General features: G+C 39.4%; 1 protein-coding gene across 1 annotated transcript; it reads right to left on the reverse strand.

Annotated features, from left to right (window-relative positions):
- Positions 1 to 318: 318 nt before the first annotated feature.
- On the reverse strand, positions 319 to 20,764 carry LOC135464072 (uncharacterized). The gene is made up of 12 exons (XM_064741556.1): positions 20,654 to 20,764; positions 17,588 to 17,632; positions 12,673 to 12,806; positions 11,094 to 11,254; positions 10,572 to 10,759; positions 9,791 to 9,832; positions 7,527 to 7,708; positions 5,546 to 5,703; positions 3,936 to 4,120; positions 2,285 to 2,326; positions 985 to 1,188; positions 319 to 551 (listed from the first exon to the last, which is right to left on the reverse strand). Exons 1-12 carry the CDS (start codon positions 20,688 to 20,690, stop codon positions 397 to 399), a joined length of 1,533 nt encoding a protein of 510 aa, XP_064597626.1. The 5' UTR covers positions 20,691 to 20,764; the 3' UTR covers positions 319 to 396.
- Between the last annotated feature and the right edge of the window lie 352 nt (positions 20,765 to 21,116).

Below are 21,116 nucleotides of genomic sequence, written 5' to 3' on the forward strand. Positions count from 1 at the left end.
CATGTACAGATAATTTTCTTTATTTGATTGGTGTTTTACGCCATACTCAAGAATATTTCACCTATACGACGGCCGTCAGCATTATGCGCCCCCCCCCCCCCACCTCCCAAGGCTCCGCCCGGTTTCCTCCCACCACATTGCTGGCCGCCAGCGTATAAGTGAAATATTCTTGGGTAAAATCCCAATCAAATAAATAAATCAAATAAATAATTAGAGAAATACCAATACGGCTTGCCATATATAAGTGATAGTCGGTCAAAACAGAGCCAAGCGGCATGTTCCTGTGAAGTTCAAACACAAATTAGACAATCACAAAAATTGAGATGCAACTGTTCTTTTATTCGCTTAATTTTACGTAGTCTTCTTGACAAAAAATATGAAAAATTGCTTGTTAGACTAACATAAGTCTTCGCGTCCACACTGCGTGCAGTTGTGCCCATCATCTGCGCACTGGCAACCGTCGTTATAGCAACAGGCGCAAGTCATGTCGCCAGGGTGATTTCTGCAAGGACAAGTCATGTTTCCGGTCCACGCCCCAGGGACAGCCTCGGCTGAAAAAGTAGTGGTAAATAACGTATCACGTGACGCTCAATGACCAAAGGTCTAAATGTTGAAAAGAAAACAGCTGGAAATGTTTTTCTGCAAAATGTTTCAACGGCAAACGCAATCGTATAGCCCGCAGTAATCACCTTTCCTTTACCTTGTGAAAACAGCAATAGCTGTGAATATCGAGGATCTGCGTCTTCCTTCCGTAACTTAATACACAGCAATGTTAAATAAAATTAATTTCGAAGTATATGTTTTTATTTATGTTATTATGTTATTATCGAGAAATGCTTAAAAAAATAAATCAAAGTATTTTCCGGGACAATAATTAATGGCTTTTCATCTGACATGTACTTCATGCTAGTGTGTTCATCGCCTTTATACACAACCATCCCCTTCCCAGGAGTTTTATTGCTGTCGTTGTAAGTTTGCACTCACGTAGTCCACAGCGTTCGTTGTAACCACACTGCACACACTGATGCTGATGCTCAATCGTACACTGGCAGCCACCATCAATGCAGCATGCGCAGTCGAACCTTTCCGGGTTAAAGTAACACTGACATCCGGTTCTCTGACGCGTCCAAAAGCTCTCAAAGTCCAAGTAGTTCAGGGCTGGAACGAAGTCCTCCAATGGCCTCTGCTCTGTAGGAATAATTATTGATAAAGTGTGAATAAAATCCCTATTCAGAAGAAGCGATTGTCAGTAGAATTATCAGGTACAAATCGTGTGAAATAGTTGTTTTATTGTATTTCCCCTCGTCGCTTTCGACAAACTGCACTTCATTAACACCGCTTATGCGATTAAAACTGTCTGCAATTGCTGTTTGAGCAACACCTTGTTCATTTGATTACTTCCTTACGTGAAATAATTAAATCATTTAGAAATTCTTAAAATTTTTCGACAGATACTTACAATAGTCTTTACTTTTCTCTCGTAGTTTTTTGCGGAGTCAATCTCGCTGCGGTTTTAGGAGATGAACTCAAAGTTGCATTTAAATCCATTAAAACAGGCGCCATGTTCAGTGAATATGATCAATAAATTAAATTCATTTTGTTTCAGCTTTTGATAAATTTAAATTACGTTTTCTGCATAAACAATATACTCCAAACGCCAAAATATACAAAGTTGTTACAAAGCGGTTGCTTGGCTGCACCATGCGAGATAGTCTATCCACCAAAAAGGCAGCCGTTTGTTTTATTCAGAGACATGATCCTGGTCACTGGTCAAACATTTTGCAACAAATCTGACGCCTCTTGGATTCGAACTCTTGTCGTCACTTACCAAGGGCTAGCACCCTAAACTGCACCCTAAGTTGTAAGAAGGTGTGTGTTATAATATGATGTTTAGTTATCACTCAAGGGGGACAACTATCGGATACAGATGAACACGCATTGTGTAGGATATTCGTCAGTGTGTCGCCATTGAACATTCGTTAACATGTCGATATTGTACAATCTGTTCTGCCTCATTTCTGTTAGCTTCCCTCTTACACTGGTAACTCCTTTCACCTTAAATTATACGAAGAGTTTTTTCCTGGAAATAAGGTAAACGCTTAACCACGGAGTGAGCGTGTAATTATGAACAGTATATATGTTGTATTATTTATATATTTTATCACAGAGTAACAGAATTTTCACTGACACATCTTGCAAAATGTTCCTAATTTAAATTATGTTTTTTTAAGCGGCATACTAAAAGGGAATTACTGTTAAATAGGCAACAGATCAAGGAGCTTACCTTTGTTGAAATAAATGGCAAAGACATCGGCTCTAGAAAAGTCTGTAACAAAAAAGCGGGAAAATGATTCTGTGTCCTATAAGCGTAAAGATTGGGGAATCGAACCTCAATTAGTTATACTTCAAAGTAATAATTAATGTCCAGTCAAACTGATTTCTTTGCCAGATCTGTGGAGCACCATTTTCCCGCGCAATGGCGACTCGGGCCGAAGTTACACTGACCGTTGTTCTCTTGCAATCTATCGTATAAGTGAAATATTTTTGAGCACGGCGTAAAACACCAATCAAACAAATAAATAAATGTTTTAGCTGCGAGAAGCAAATCTATAAATCGCTGTATCTGTCTGTTGGTCGGTTGGCTGTCTTGTCGATCTACCAATTACTTTAGTATCCTATCTTTTAACATGGACAACTTATTTGAAGAGGGGTCTGAGTGCTACATGACGAGAGAAACCATGCATCGGGCTATCGCAGCTATTGTCAATTTGCGCATGTTTTGTTTCTTTCGCCGAGAAATTAAGGACGAGAAGTTTATTTCAAAGTACTTCGCTTATAAATTATAAAATGACTTCGACTAAAGACAAATCGTCCCAATTAGTTACAAGATATTATTGACTGGGTTAATCCTTTCTTCTCGTATTTAAATCTGTGTTGCGTGGCCATGTGACCTCGTCTGCCTTGCACACGTGAGACGAACAGTCTGATTGGTCACAATGGGATTGGTCACTTGCTGTGGCCTTTCATTGGTCGAAACAAGTATTTGGACCGAACTCGTGGTACACACCAATGATGCTGGAGCCAATCGCATCTCGGTATACCAGATGTCATGTTCCTTATCCTCTTAAGGACTGTCTATGGCAGCTCAAATATATGTCACTCTTATCTTAAATTTAAGTGCTAGAACGAAGGAGCTGATGTGATTAATCAGAATATCCGTCTTAAGTGTTCACCGCTGAGGTCACATGATCAAACTACATGGATTTCTATGGGAACTGCATGTGAATGAAGACATGCGTGGCGAGATTTCATTGGTTGACCGAGTTAATATAATAGAGTCAGCACAGAGTGTAAAACCAGTGCAGCGATGGCAGTGTGATAATTACGTACGGCCTCTTGTCAGTTTACCTCAGATAAAGTTTTATCCTAACTGGATTTAAGACTAACCTTTAACAGGGTCGAACCAAACTCAACAAACATATACACAGCAGTTTTTTATTGTTTTCTCTCAGCATTAAATAACGTGTAAGTGTTTGGGTAAATATTAATTATCAACTGTGGCTTCAGTGTTCACCAGACTTTCACATTTTCAGGCAATAACCCAGGAGTTATGTCAGTGTGAAAATAGAGTGTTCGGTAATCACGTACAGTTCACAGTACTCAGTACCGAGTGTGTCCACTGTTAGCATCTTGAAAAGCGTGAACTGAATTATTGCACTAATATGTGAAAATCTGGTGGAAATTGAAGCCACAATAGATAATAAATGCTTACTCTGTTTGTTGAGTTAACACGTTATTTAATACCGAGAGAAAACAATACAAAATTGCTTCGTGTGTGTATATTTTTGTCGAGTATACATACATCGTTCTATTCACTCAAAGGCCCTACTGCAGAGAAACAAAAAGACAACCGTTGATAACTTAGGGTAGCTTACCCGCCCCCACCCCAAACGCTCTGCTGGGACTGTACAGGAAGGCAGGGTTAGGACCCTGAACATCCCAGTCGCAGCCTCTACCCGAGTCTTGATCCAGCACTACCATCCAGCCGTAGTCCACACAGAATGAGCCGTAGTTCTTCATGACGTAGAAACGTCTCTTGATGCCGCGGTCCACAGCGTGTCTGTTGATAAATATGATGGCTTAGAGGGTACATAAAATGGCATTATGAAGCAAAGAGTATAGTTTTAATGAGGAAGGAAAGTAAAAGATATACCAAACAAATTAGAAAAAAATTTCAGGCATATTTTATATCATCAAAATAAAAATTTACAATCGCTTCTGGATTGCATGGTTTGCAGTATGTCTGTTTGATTTATGCTACGACTAAAACGCCTACTAAGGACTAAAATTCAAAACGAGTTATGTTTTTATAGTGAACATAAACGATATAGGAAGTACATATAAATACTATTCACAGCGCCGGGAAAAACTGCCCCTTGTGACACTATTATAATTGCATTTTCCGATTTTTTTCTGCGCCACAGAAGGTATTTAAAACTGAATAAAATACGATGGACTTTCTGTAAATGATGTAACGCCAAGCACATATCTTTCTTTTTCCATGTTTGTCATGTGAATATTTTAAAAATAGTTAATGAGTGTAAAATAATCTATTTTATGGCCATTAGAATAAGTGTTGATGTTTTTTCAGTGTATCAAACATTGGGGAAAATCTTTGGAAAACATAATCACAAAAAGCCTACATTAGAAAATAATAATAAAAACGAAGGTGAAATAAATAATTCAAAGCATTTCTACACGCAAATGTCTGTTGCTTTAGATTTCAGAGAAATGAGTTGACATGAGTTGTCTTCCGAACTTATAAACAAGTGAGCGACCCGGGATCAGCACCAAATCACAACTAGATGATTTCGACGATGACTTGGATGCTGATAATGACGGCGACGACGGCAACATTAGTGATAATGACATCAGCGATGATGACCTTTACGATAACAAGGCCCATGCTGGTCACGAAGTTTACGATGTAAGGCTCACTATGCCCTTGTCATTATTAGTAATGAAAAGAAAGATAATGAAGACTGTGATGAGGTCTAATGTTCAAAGGCGTTTTAAATGTGAAGTCCAGTTTTAATGTGAACTCCTTTGGTACCGTCGATGAAAGCGTCGACCCTTGATCAATAAGACAAAATACTACTGTATTGCGGCTTGGAGTCATTGGGATTGTCAGCCCATTTGTTCCAGACATTCCAGTTTCTTCATTGACAAACCAGGCCCTCTGGTATAAGTACAAAAATCGTGATACACACCAATAAAATTTGAAGAAAAAAAAAATAAACGAAAAAATTTTTAGCAACCGACGAAAGTCGATTATCTACCACAATAATGTTCTTGAAAATGAAGACAATGATGATAACATGGATGGTGATGATGATGACAACAATGATGACGATGGCGACGACAATAACTACGACGACGATGATGCCGATGACGGTGGTTCTCTGGCTGATTATGATCTTTTACGCTATACGTGACCGAAGGTTTTGTGCTAGTGACCGGTTTACAACGGTGACATCGCTATTACCCAGATATAGAGAAGTAGTTGTGGCCGTAGTCCATGATGTCTGTGTAGCTGGCGCTGGTCAGCCTTTCGGGAGAGAACCATGACATCCGGTCAGAGTCCGTGGCATCAAATATCATGTACATCTCCTCTACACCGTCGCGGTACATCGCAATCTTCACCTGTGAGAGAAGTAAATCAAAAAATAACGGGCGTTTATTTTTTGGGGCCGTGAATTTCTTCGACTGGCTAGACGAATTTTAAAAATTACAGCTATTAGAGTATTTGAGAGCAAAAACCAAACCAGCGACGACAGCGTAATAGTTGGCAGATGGTCACACCTGAGTGGTGAAACACCGTCTCTTGTCAGTTTACCTCACTTAGGGTTTTATTCTTAGTGCACGTGTAAATACTAAAGAACGTAGCAACTTATACTCACCCTATCACCATGGTTTTGAGCAGATTTGGGTAAAACAAAAAACTGAGCGATGTTAACAGCAATTTATTAGAAGTCACTAATCTAGAAACACTCAGAATGATGTGTAGTCGTCGTATTTAATATAACAAGGTGAAAACAATGCAAAGGAATACCGAAGACATACGGAAATATTGGTATGTAGACTTCGGCTTTGATGGAAACAGGACCCCATCAGCACTTCCGTTTCTCGAGAGAACGAATGTAATCCTGTGTATTTTAGGGTCTAAAGTCTTTTTCACTGCCAGCGTACCATTTTTGGTGTACAAGTGCATGCTTGGTATCAAAATGATGGAAATTGTCTAAGCTTTGGGAAGGTATGGGTTTTAATGATGACAGTTTGAAATTCTGGGCGAGAACACACAAGGAGACAGGTGGTAATGAGGCTGCGAGTGACGTCCCATTGGCACTGATAGGCACCCCTCCCAGCTGCCGACATGGAAAAGTCCAGATTTTGACGGTTAATCTTTGTTAAGATTTTTATGGCTGCTTTCTGACAGGCTGGGCCAGGTATGCACCAAAGCTTATTGGCTACGGAATGCTCGGGACCGAGCTATAGCGCTAAACATTAGCATTGTCGCTTATGGAAAATTAATGGTGGTCTGAGGCATAAATGTATACTTCACACTGGAAACGTTCCTCTCAGGTGATATAAAGTAAATGTCAAAATTCTCACGATCAAAGAAAACGGGGCGTTCTATAACCTCTTGCACAAGCCATGCGGGATTGTACCTACACCCTGATATACGGTCCCAGTTGTTCGAAAGTGTTTTAGTTAAACGGGAATTAAGTTGTATTTTATATTTAGAATTTCAGCCAAACCCAGCAACCAAAGTAGTTGTCCAAAGCCAATGTATCAGCAGCATTCTCAGTTCATATTTAATGTACTGTAACACAATTTTTTAAGGTTAAGTACAAAACTGACGACTCTAAGACTTAAAGTTAAATCTGGAACTAAGTGTTAAACCTGTTTTAAACAACCAGACCCTGGGATTTAAAATTTTTAAAGAATGAGAGTAAAAATTTTCTACTGTCAAGCTGTAAGCAAGGGCTTATTTATCTCATTAACCTGTTTCTTTCCACAGGGTATTTTACTGAACGGATTTAGTGAGGCAGCCATCCTGCGGATGGTCGCGGATTTCCCGTGCTCTTCCACGGTTTCCATAATGCTGGCCGCATTGTTATCAATGAAATGTTTTTGAGTGCTGCGTAAAACATTAATCACTAAATAAATAAATAAATGAGTTGAGGAAGGAGTATAAAGCCTCGCTGACAATGGACAGTGGCAGGCGCTCTGGCATGAGGCAGTCTTACGTTCATTTAAGAACGTGTTATCCACCAAAAAAGCACGTTAGTGGTTTGCCACAGGTCGATGGTTCTTCATCGGCCGTCCAGTTTCATCAACCCATAAACTGATCGCCATGGTATATATGAAAAAGTATTGAGTATGGCGTTAAGGAACAATTAAATCAATCAATCCATGAACTAATCATGCAAGTAATCAATCGATAAATAGATATAAATACGAACCTTGCTGACTTGAGACCACGAGTTCACTCTGTCGGATTTGAAGATGCCAGCCACATCCGTAGATGTGCTACGTAACTCAACGTCATCAACGTTTTTTGTTTCATTAGACGTCCACAGATGAAAGATGTTAGCGTCCACGCCAGGCGTCGATCGAAAGATCATGTCCCAGGAAGAAGGGTCGTCTGTAAGACATAACAAACGGTACAGGACACAGACAGGGAAAATAGCCGGATGTGCTGCGTAACTCCATGTCAACACCATCAACGTTTCGAGTTTTATTAAACGTCTATAGATATAAGATGTTGGTGCTCACGCCTATCGATCGAAAGACCATGTTCTTAGCCAGTAATATGTAACAAACGGCCATACAGGGCTAAGTCAGTGAGAATATTTATTGCATAAGTTTGGTTCTTTGGTGATTTTACGTTGCTTTCAGTTTCAGTTTTTTTTTTAAATAAATACCTATCCCAGTGGTGTCTCTTTGAAGGATGTCTATACCAAGACTAGTGTATTCACGTCACACTGTGATAACTGTGGCGAAAGGATCACGAATCTTTTAAGTTTCATCTTTTGGTATTATTCTGACCTTAGAATTTATTTATTTATTTCATATGTATTAGTTAGATGTGATTGGTATTTCTACGCCGTGGTCAAGAATATTTGGCTTATACAACAGCCGCAAGCGCGACGTCAGCATGAACTGGACTTGAACTCAAAGCGTATCGCATTGGTGGGATGTTTCTGCCATTTGTGCTGCGCTAGCGCGAACTCAACTAGATTGTCATTTTAAATTATTGCTATGTGGTGTGGGTTGTTTTCCTTAGTATTTAAACCAAAGTTCTTAATGTAAGTCACAATTTCAACGCGGTAAGCTCCGAATCCCATGCACCCTACAGATAACTGGCTACTGTATTATTTTCTCTACCTATACAACTGACTATCTAAACGACCATATTCCCTCTCTCACTATTCATGGGGTCAGTGACAAAAAGCTGTCCATCATGTTCCTGTGGCCGTCTGTGTATTCTAGCGTTCGTTGAAGACCCCTTGTCTATCTATCCCGTTAGTGTGTGGATTTCTATATATATATATATATATATATATATATACGGTACGGCTGGGGTATTCCCGGTTCAGGTTGTAGCCTACTTGGTTGTTCTGATACCAATAATTCTTATCACTATTAAATATTTACAAAATTGCAATAGGATGCTCAATTCTGACACAAATGAAAATAAATCTAAGCACCACTGAGGCTGATCTAGGGATTCGACTGTTGCTGGATGTTATGCTTCAGTTTTGTAGTGGTGGATTCTAAGAGGAGAGCAGTGTTGATCTAGTCATCGCGGACGTCAGAGAAAGCAAATCGGCTTAAATAAGGCGTTTCAATAATTTTACTGTATTTTGTAAGAGAAAAAAAATTACTTGTATGCGAGAAAAACAAATGGCCAAATTTAAATTCTTCATTTCTAATAAATTCAGAGAAAAAAAACTATATCATAAGATGTAATTAACTTCAAGCCTTGTCCGGTGAGATGCCGTCTTCTCATTCCCATAAACCTTCGGCATCCTTAGTGATTTTTTCACCGACAGATATTTGTATTTTGCAACTACAGGTTGACTAAACGCTAACGCATGAACGACAAATAACGTTTTTGTATAATTTGAACAGCGTGTCTAAGTAGGCCTAAAGTCTATCTGGGAGATGAATGCGGTTTGGGCCGACACAGTATGCTGTTGTGTTCACATAATTTATGATACTGTCTTTGAATGTTACACTGACGGCTGATTGTTACACAATCAACTGATTTTACGTCTGTGGTAGTCTGTAAATGATACAAACCTGTCCCACAACACTGTGTGAAATATAACCCATTGGCTACACGTAAATAAATCGTTGTAAACGATCTCAAAATGATGTCTTATGCTGTAGCTCTATATTATCATTTGTTACTTCATGGAATGACTGGGTAAAGGTTACGTCACAGCCTCGGCCACGCAATCAGACAGCATCGTGTTTGATTGGATAAAATTCTCAGGATGGCTGTCTCGGTTCACACCAGTCATTTGTGCAGTGTTGTCATTTTGTTCTACATGTTATTTGGTGAAATATCATTACAATAACAAAGTACATTTTTTAAAAAGCTCGAATATCCTGCTTTTTAGCCAGGTGCTGTCTCGGCCTTTAAAGAGATAAGGGGGATTTTTTTTTTTTTAGAAATAAGTTAATTACTGGCAACAAAACAAACAACTATAAACCTTACCTGCTTCGACAGAAATTACAAGGGCTTCAGCACGTGAGAAATCTACAATGAAATAAATTCAAAACGTCTTTAAACGATTTTTAATACGAAAAAATTGTACCGTTTTTTATTTGTTTAAATAAACAGACCATGTCGAATAATGAAGTATAAGTCAGTCGTACCATATCAAGCAATAGTACACTCAAAAAATTAAGCTATTAATTTAAACAGAAAGTCTGTTGTTTGAGTGATGCTAGAATGTATTTTGCTATTGTAACAGATTATTCTGTTAAATATAGATCCTTTTAAACTAACAGAATATTATCATGAATATAACACAGAATTATGTTACAATAATAGAATACACATTCTAGCATCACTCTGACAGCAAACGTTCTGTGAAAATGAACAGATTAATTTTTGAGTGTCCAGAAAACAGCTGTACCCTGCATCAGCTTCTGTGGAATTATTTAACTGACTATAATTACATGTACTTGGCTATTAGCGCTATAATTGCAAAGCGCTAACTGTTTTCACAGACATACGCATATCAAACGTTTACCACAAGCCTTATTTAAATCGCTGAGTGTGTATTTTAAGATTATGCTGTTCGTGGGAGTTGCATTGCTTAATTTTTCACGTCTGGTATGGAACTATGATTGGATTTTTTCTTGTCGACTGCCACTTGCATGTTTCGTGGACTGTTCATTAAATTGCTTTTCGAACGTCTGTTTTCTTTAAAGGTCTTAGTAATCAACTCTGCGTTAGAACCTCATTAGAATATAGATTGATATATACTTACGCCGAGCTCGAGCGTATCCCTGCCATTGGCTGTACAGAAAGGCTGGGGCGGGACCCTGTTCATAATCACATCCAACGTCAGGCGATGACTCGCTGTCAATCACAACAATCCAGCCTTTGTTGTCATAGCAACTGCCCGAGTTCCGATTGATGTAGAATCGTCTGTTTGTCTCTCCTGGGACGTAGACTCTGCAAGAACATAAATGAATACCTGATTGTCTGATAGAATAATTTCCTAACAGTTTCGTAACCCCTCCTTGAATGAACAGCGAAGAGCTTTTCAAAAATATTGTGGTATATCATTTCCTAAACTACGGAATGAAATTTCGATTAGGTGAGCAGCTGACTGGCTAGGATTAGATCTTAAGCCAGGCCTAGTGTTTCTTTATTTCACTGAAGTTTAGCAAATTGTCTTAGAGATTGAAAGACACGAATCTCAATCATGTGCCATACAACTGTCCCCTTACGTTTGAGCTCTCTTTCTGTAATAGGTTTTTAAAACTATACATAAAGGGCGGCATACCCGTTGATGCTAAAGTAGTCCATGTGCTCCCACTTCATGTCGACATAAGGGGAAGAGGAGATAAGTCTTCCGGGGACGAACCAGGACATCCGGTCCGTTTGTCGACCGTCGAAGACAAGGCTCATCATCTCCTCGCCATGTGACACCATGGCGAGCTTGACCTGTGGTCAAAAAACTTCATTCTTATCTATTTAATTAGATATGTATGTGTGTAAAATATTTTGGGGTTTTTACGCAGTTTTTAAAAAAATTTTCAGTCATATGACGAAGAGGAGCCATTAGGTGTATATACATATAGTGTGTCATCTATAAAATTGTGGCAGGGCACGTCCATGTCACCACTACTGCCACTGAAGTATCATGCCGAAGACACCCCACCGTCCTTAATGACACTAGGCCAATACTGTTTCCTTCCTCTAACCTATCAGAAATAAACGACAAGCAAGGCTGCAACAAATAACATCTTTGGTATGACCAGGTTTAATTGTATTGATTTTCCGACTTCGATGAAGACGCTCTAATCATTAGGCCACGGGAGTGGACATTTAATTATAAGGTTTAACGCCGTACTCAAAACTTTTCATTACTTCGATGGCAACCGTATTTATGGATTCACCATCCTTCGCCGGGCATATGACACCACTCTTGAAGCAGAGAGAGTTGGGTTTGAACGCGAGACCCCACTGGTCAAGTATCAATCGGCATTCAGAGGAATAATGCTTGAGCAGATTGACGATTTGATCAAACATAAGCATTCGGACAAGGCCATCATCTTGTCATCATTCCATCGAAGTATCACGGACGATAGCACGAAGCGATCACATAACATCGTGCCATCGCTTCGTCTCATCGTACCATCGCTGTCGTCGCTTTGAGGCATTGTCGGACGATACTATGTTATTTATTATTTATTTATTTGTTTTACGCCGTACTCAAGAATATCTCACTTATACGACGGCGGTCAGCATTATGGTGGGTGGAAACCGGGCAGAGCCCGGGGGGGGGGGGTAACCCACGACCATCCGCAGGTTGCTGACGGACCTTCCCACGAAAGGACAGAGAGAAAGCCAGCATGAGCTGGAATTGAACTCACAGCGACCGCATTGGTGACGGACGATACTATGATGAAACAATGGTAAGATAATAGCCCACAGACATCGGGAAGTAGCTGAATGTTAAGCGTGGTAGCCAAAGAATAATGACTCAGGACTTTCTCACCAATTATCATTCTGAGTTCAAGTCCAGCTCATGCTGGCTTCCGCTCCGGTCGTGCGTGGGAAGGTCTGCCAACAACTTCCGGGTTGTCTTGGGTTTCTGCCAGGCTTCTTGGTGCCATAATACTGGCCGTCAGCGAATAGGTGAAATATTCTTGAGTACGGCGTGAAACGCCAATCAAATAAATAAATAAATAAATAAACATTAGGAATTAAACCTGGAATCAGCAGTGGTTTGTAGAAGCTATAGGTGGGCTCATTGTATGCTACTACTCTTACTACTTGGTAAATAAAGTTTTCATTCCTTAACGTTAAAGAATCAGGCAAACAGACGAACGTATAAATCTACACGTATGCAGACGTACCTTCTTGACTCCCTGCCACGTGTTGGCCAGCGACGCCTTGTATGCGCCGGTGACGTTCACGGTTGCGTCCCCTGACCACAGGTCGTAGACATTATGACCCGAGCCACTGTTTACCCGAAACACTGGCTTCCATTCTAAAGATAGAGGGGGAAATAAACAAAAGTCAAAGATAAGGCCATTGTTTACCCTAAACACTGACTTCCATTCTAAACAAAGACGGGAAAATAAAATAAAATGAAAGTCAAAGTCACTATTTACCCGAAACAGAGGCCTGCATTCTAAAGATTAACGGGAATCAAAGTTAGTTTGTTGACGAATCGTTTGGTAGAGCTACAAATAAATTCCTTGAAAGATGGAGAAAACATAAAATTACAAGTTTAGATGAAAGAGTTCGATAAGTTAGTTGTTTATGTGGTCTTCAATATTTTTTGGGATTTTTCTTTGAAGAGAAAAAGACGATTGAAAATACTTTTTGTACAATGGTGTATTTGGGATCACCTCTTGGTATACATTGTATAAGCGTAATGATGTTGTAAATGTGGATGTAACACATAATTTAGTTTCTGAAACAAATAAATGTGTTCATCATGGAATTTGATCACATTTACATTTTCAATATATTCATATATATATATATATATATATATATATATATATATATATATATATATATATATATATATATATATATATATATATATATATATATATATATATATATATATATATATGATCATAATGCAGATTAAATGCATGTAATTGTATATAAAGAACAAATTTATATTCAAATAAATGTATTAGACATACATCACATCCTGATTTAGAACATTTACAGCAGGGCGAATGCATGCCACTAAACAGCTGCCGCCACTGAAGTGTCATGCCGAAGACACCAGTCACATTGTACTGACACCCGGCTCAGCCTCTTTCCTTGCTCTATATCAGTGATGAGCGCCAAGTGTCATTTTAAAATCCTTTGATATTGCTCGGGTTGATCCCGATCTCCGGACTTCGAGTGAGTGCGAGTGAGTGCTTGGGGTTTAACGTCGTACATAGCAATTTGTATATGACGACCAAACCTACCAAACCGTCCATGTGCGATGGCGGACAAGCCCCTGATCAGAGGCGGCGCACACCAAGGGGGAACAAGCAGTAAGAGTCCCAACCGGTACGTGATGCTGCTTACCCTTATGATCAGCGGCGACATTGAAATGTGCCCATGACCCACCTATAAGCTTTATTGCCAAAAACAGAGAGCATATCGGGTGCAGACAGTTCAATGTGAATCTCAGCGACAATGAATACGATTTTATATCTATCACCGAATCCTGGCTGCATGCTCAGAAATCCGACTCCGAAATCTTAAATGGGAGCTACAACATATTCAGAAAAGACCGTCAGACCTGTCTTACTGCTACTAGTCGTAAGCAGAAAGGGGGAGGTGTTCTGATTGCCGTGCGGAATTGCCTCAGCGCTCGGCAAAGACAGGATTTAGAAACAGATATTGAGTTGGCCTGGACACAAATTTATTTCCAAAAACTGAATGTTTCCTGGAATCCGTGTATATTCCGCCATGGTCTACATCAGAAACGTGGTCTGAACTAGATTTGTCACTTTTGCGATTATATAATGCCATTGGCTCAGATCGAGCCAGTCTGTTGTGATTCTGACGGGTGACTTTAATCGTGCAGATATCCAATGGCGGTCAACAAACAATGGGTTGAAGCGTTACGGTTGGACCATGGGCCAGTCTTACAAGTGCACGGATATTTTAGCTGAATACGCTTTAACTCAGTTCAATAACAACGCGACATGCAATGGCAAGGTGTTAGATAATGTGTGTGCTCGGGGTACGAAATGTGACGTTTCACTAGCAGAGAATATTGTGAGTTCAAGACACCAAGCGCTTCACTGTGAAGTACATCTCCAAAGTGTGACTAAATTAACCTACCCCAACAGGCGCGTGTAAAATTTTCGAAAGGCTGACTTTTCTCATCCAAAACAGCTTCTTTCATCAGTGTACTGGAACTCTCTCATAACAACACAGACGTTAATGGAAGTGTGTCAAATTTTTATGACATTCTGTATGCGTCAATCTCTAACTCTGTTCCAAGTGTTCTAATTCGTGGGCGCAAGTTTCCACCTTGGTTTGATCAAGACCTACTAGCCTTGCTTAAAGATAAGGAACAGTCTTATAACATCTACAAAAAAGCTAAAAGTGACATTCATTATTATAATTTCGGTGTTCTGCGAAAAACATTCAAAAATTTTAAACGGGAAAAATATACGGAATTTATTTCAAATGTTGAGTCAGAAACGGAAAACAACCCGAAGCGATTCTGGGGATCGTAAAAGGCAAGCAATCAAAAGGCTCAATTCCGGGGTCTGTAAAGTATGAAAATATTGAGGCTAATGATGTTAATTCAGTCAAAGAGTTATTTAACGATATTTTCTATACTGTTTTTATCAGACCCCCAAAAAAGGAAATGCCTCCACTCTCTGTTCCGTGTGATGACATAATGAGCAATGCTATATTTAATGCCCATGATATATCTTGTTTACTGAATTCTGTAAAAATCCACAAGATCTGTGGATATGACAATATTTCAGATCTACTTTTGAAAGAGGAACTGGCCGTGCCCCTAAGCTTTCAATGCATCTCTTTAAAATGGGTGCTTCCCAACAGATTATAAGAGAGCTAACGTGATTCCAATTTTCAAAAAAAGCGATCGACTGACGTTACTAATTACCGCCCTATATCTTTGTTACCACTCTTCAGTAAAATTTTTGAAAAGGCTGTATATGAAACACTGTTTCAACATGTTCGAAACAAATTAGCCTTAAATCAACATGGATTTTTTCGTAACCATGACACAGTTACCAACCTAGCCTGTTATGTTGATGGTATCACTAAGGCTTTTGACGCAAAACTGTAGACCGATGCTGTGTACCTAGACCTATGTAAAGCCTTCGACAGCTTCTCTCATGCTATGCTGATACATAAACTGAAGCATTATGGCTTCCAAGGCCCACTGCTCAAATGGCTGTACTTTTATCTCGAAGGCCGTTCGCAACGAGTTGTCCTACCGGGCGCAGAATCTTCTTGGAAGCCGGTATTATCCGGTGTACCGCAAAGGTCGTTGATTGGTCCGCTACTGTTTATTTTATATATAAACGACATGTCTTCTTGTGTTCGGCACTCTAAATTGTATGCAGATGACAGTAAACTTTACAAAGCTGTGCGTTTCGCGCAAGAATATGAGCTATTACAGGAAGACCTTGCACGTGTAACAAACTGGTATTCAGTTTGGCAGTTTAAATTTAAACGTGGACAAGTGTTGTGTCATATCATTCACGAATAAGATCGACAAAATTATATCCAATTATAGCATAGACGGACAGGCACTTGAAAGAGCTGAGACTGTGAAAGATCTTGGGATAACATTAACCAGTTTTAGAGTACATGTCGCCAATACCTTTAGAAAAGGTTATAAAAATGCTTAGTTTTCTCAAGTGATCGTGCATTTCTTTTACAAAAACCAAGTCGCTCATATCTCTGTACAGATCTTTAGTTCGGTCCAGCTTGGAGTATGGGTCAATGATATGCCCCCCCCCCCCCCACCCCACCCAAAAATATCTCTCAGACAAATTAGAGCAAGTTCAAAAAAAGTTCATCAAATGTCTTTGTTTTAAAACTAATGGCGCTTATTCCTCTGAAAAATACAGTGCCATGTGTAAACATTTTCAGCTGCCAACACTATCTGATCACCACGGAGCTGCCGATTTAAAGTTCATACATCAAATGTGTTCACTCTATCGTTGACTTGCCTTGCTTAGAAGAGCAGGTCAACTTTAATTTTCCAGCCCGGGCCTTACGACAAACGGCAACTTTCCGGCCTGCATCAACTAGAATTGACGCTCAAAAACATTCTTCCTTCCATTGAGCCATGAATTTCTATAATGACCTGAGTTCTAATCATTCCATAGAAATTTTTCCTTCACAACAATCCTTTAGAAGGTCAGTTCACTTGATTCTTTTTTAGCGGTTTTTCTGTGATTAACATATTTCATCTCCTTAACGTTTGATTATAATGGTTTACAATTCTTACTTTTTATGAAATTTCAACAAGAATAGTTTTATATATTCACCTATGTTTACAAACAGGCTTTAAACATTTCTGTATGAAGAATTACGTCATATCTTTACCTGTGTTTACACTATCTTTGTACAAAAATTTTATTGTATATTTACCTAGCTCTACATATGTGTATTATACGCTTCTGTTACTCTGTATGTAAACCAAATAAACCAACAAACGACGAAGGAAACCTTAGAGTGCAGGTAATGTGCCTCCTTGTTGCAGGACGGATTTCCAACGCTCTTTTATCTAGTGCTGCTTCACTGGGACGCCTTACCGAATGCCAGTAAGCTGCTCTGCCAGAGCCATTATACTGATGCAGGTCAACCAGTTGTTGTACCATCCCCTTCATGCTGAACGCCAAGCAAGTTAGTCACAACTGCCTCTTTTAAGGTCTTAGGTGTGACTCGACCCAGGATTGAACCTGGATCTACCGCTCTCCCGACTTCGAGTGAGTGAGTGCTTTGGGTTTAACGTCGTACTTAACAATTTTTCAGTCATATGACGACGAAGGAATCCTTAGAGTGCATGTTATGTGCCTCCTTGTTGCAGTTCCCGACTTCGAGGCGGACGTCCTAACCATTAGGCCAGTGTATGTGGTGTAAGAAAGTTCTGTAAAAGTATACATGTGCAACTGTGCATATGGCTCGTGACTTTTTCAAGTCTAGCCTCGATCCCGTCAAATCTCGTAGATAGGTTCGTAATCTCGAACAACTAGTATGTAGAAGAAAGAGTAGAAGTTAGATTTCGTTAGAAATACGCAGATGATATCTTACCCACTTTGTCCAAAATAGACGCTTGAATGGGGCTGACGATCGTCACTAAAACACAAAGGATTTTGCAAATTATGTTCACTGCAATACTGTTTACAAAAAAGAAAAACAGACATGAAAGAAACAAACAAAGCATTCTGACAATAGTGAAATCATAAGAAAAACAAAGAAGGCCGAGCGGAATATACTCCTTACAGCGCATACGCCACTCTCTACGCTTACTTCACATCCCTGCCACCACTAGACAAGATTGGCATTTCGGCTTCTTTAGGATTAGTCTCACCACCGGTGTTCTCGCGCGGTACTATTTACGCAGCTATCGATTCATGAATAAAACTGTTTCACCTTTTGGTTAGAATCGTGTTGTGCCTACGTTAAATAAAGAGAATGCACGTGTATCAATAATTCATAGAAACAAAGGTTGAGACAGAGCATTTCTGAACAAAGTTTGTTAGTGTTGGCAGTGATGTAAAACGAACGTAGTAAGCGGCGCATGCGCTGTTAACACCATTTTACAATCCTCTTTTATCATGTGATAAACTTCCGGATGTAAGGATCGACAGCTGTAGTGTAAACAGTTACAGTTGTGTGGGGATGCATTTACTTCTTCGTAATTATTACTGAATCCACACACGACTACACGTAGGTCTAAAGCGGTACATACATGTATATACAGTTGTACAGGATACTTTAAACATTTGCTACCGATATATATATTTATTTAGGCTTATCTATTTGGTTAGTGTGTAACGTATTACTAAGAATAAAAGCTCAATATACAAAACAGAAAGTAAAACTAGAGCAGCGACGATAGTGTGATAGTCGTTAAATGGTTACACGTAAAGCCCCATTCATACTTAGAAGAGTGTTGTGCCGAAACGTAACGGCATAAGATTCGTATTACATCGTGTCGCAAGATGTCACGAACAAGTTGCTAATCCGTTACGAAACCGTTGAGGACATTCTTTGAATTTTCGAAGAACATCAAAAGAATGATAACGATATATGCAGTCCTTTTATGACAACCTTACGAACAACTGAGAATGAGCTTACGACACTATCTATAGTAAATTAGTTTTCACTCGCAAGTATTTATTAACTTATTTATTTATTTGATTTGTGCTTTACGTCGTAGTCATCATTATTTCACTTATACGATGGCGGCCAGCATTATGGTGGGAGTAAACCGGGCAGAGCCCGGGAGAAACCCATGACAGTCCCCAGCGCAAGTAATCGGCTGATTTGAGAACCTTTACGACATGATGATGCGTGCGGAATGATTACGTCACCTTGCGGATTGCAACCGAGAGGTTCGCGAAGATCTGTGAAACTTTTACGAATCATTACGAACATTTCTGTAGTTACGAAATTTATGAACTCTTTGAAATTGCAGCCGACATGAAAATAGAACACGAATGCATTAGGAACGCTCACGAATCAATAGGGAACACCACGAATGCAAGCAGATTACATTACCGGTACCGTTCGACGTCAATTCGTAACGGCTCGGCAAAATATTCGTCTAAGTGTGAATGGGTCTTAACCTGTACGTGAAATACGGCCTCTCGTCAATTTACCTCGATCTAAATTATTACGATTTTATGGTAGCTATTCATGTTATTAAATTCTTACACTCCTGCCACACCTACCACTTACGACTACTTGTTAAACATCTTGCTAGCGAAAAATCTCGCTTTATCACAGTAAATCGTGGATGGAGTGATCGAAGGTAGTTTTCGTGTATGCAAGGCGGTATAGGACCCTGTTGTAAATTATTTAGTTTGAATTGCATATAGACGAATGTGCGATCTTCGTTGCTACCTACGCTGAAGAACGCTGCAAAACCCGAGTTTTGCTCGTCATGTAATGTCAGCGATTCACGTAGAGCGCACTAATCTTTTCGAAGGGAGCAATTCCGTTATACAAAATTGTTGTATTAGGCAAAGAATGTATATTCTATAAATAGTTCAGTGGTTCTGATTGGCCTACATCCTGACATAATATTACGCAGTGTTGTATTTATGCTGTTTACAGGAATGGGAATTCATTGTCAAAAATAAGTCTGCAGTGCCTCAAGATAGTCTGAAAATATAAGCGTCATGTCCGACATTCATATACTATTCGTAGTCCGTAAAAGGCGTTCCAGGTCGATAATCGCAAGATCCCTTTCCAAAAACAACGTTTAACACTAGCTCCCAAAGACAAAGGTATGTAAGAAATTATACAAATAGGAAATAAAGCCAGTAACACACAAGAGAGAAGCGGTCATCAGTTTTCAATGATGCCTCACCTTACCTCCAAATTACCATAACAATTAACAGGTGTGATGAAGTTTGTTGCTTTTTTTACATTTTAAACAAAAATGTCTGAAATCAACCAACTGGAGGAAAATTCCCATGCCTGACTTTAATTCATGGAAATACGAAATGTTCGCCGACTTCTGAATGCACGTTCTTTTCTCGTGTGTTATCTCAACACTGTTTGGCAAACTGTTGTTATGTATCTGATGCCTATAATTTCCTGAACACAAGACGATAGACGAGAATCGACTGCGAAAAAAAAAAAGGTTAATTGACGCCATAACTGCCGTTGACCCTAAAAACCCAACTACATGAACATCTGGGAGTTTATAAATATGGCATTACGCAAAATCGGTTTTGTATTGCTAGAAGACATAAAAATCTACGATGCCAATAGAAAAGAAAACTTACAGCACAGCAAAACAAGTGAAGACATAAAAATCTACGATGCCAATAGAAAAAAACTTACAGCACAGCAAAACAAGTGAAGACATAAAAATCTACGATGCCAATAGAAAAGAAAACTTACAGCACAGCAAAACAAGTGCAGACATAAAAATCTACGATGCCAATAGACAAGAAAACTTACAGCACAGCAAAACAAGTGCTGACATAAAAATCTACGATGCCAATAGACAAGAAAACTTACAGCACAACAAAACAAGTGAAGAAGTAAAAATCTACGATGTCAATAGAAAAGAAAACTTACAGCACAGCAAAACAAGTGAAGACATAAAAATCTACGATGTCAATAGACAAGAAAACTTACAGCACAGCAAAACAAGTGCAGTGGACGTAGAATACATTCTGCTGTGTCCACCGGTTCTTCTTGACTAGTTCGTGTTTCCAAGCGGCGACCACCACACGAGTGTCGATTTCACAAGGAGTGACAAGACTTTATGTAACTGTCTGCCAGAAACTGTCGATTTCGTGACAAAATGCCTTACAAATTGCGTTTAAAGTAGAAACAGGTGATACTGGCCGACCAGGTGTTCGGTTCAAGTACAACAGGATCAATCGTAATTGATTTCATGAAAACCTGGACACGTTTTGAGCTTGATACAAGGTCACCGCCTGGCATTGATGGATATTACAAAAAAACCCCAAAAAACCAACAAAAACACACACACACACATGCCAAACACATGCCCTCCCAGATGTGATCATATTGTCAGCTAATGACGTCACCATATCGCTGTATAAAAGCACATGAGTTTCATAATGGTTAATAG

The sequence above is a fragment of the Liolophura sinensis genome, chromosome 3 (genome assembly GCF_032854445.1).
Source record: "Liolophura sinensis isolate JHLJ2023 chromosome 3, CUHK_Ljap_v2, whole genome shotgun sequence".
NCBI lineage: Eukaryota > Metazoa > Mollusca > Polyplacophora > Chitonida > Chitonidae > Liolophura > Liolophura sinensis.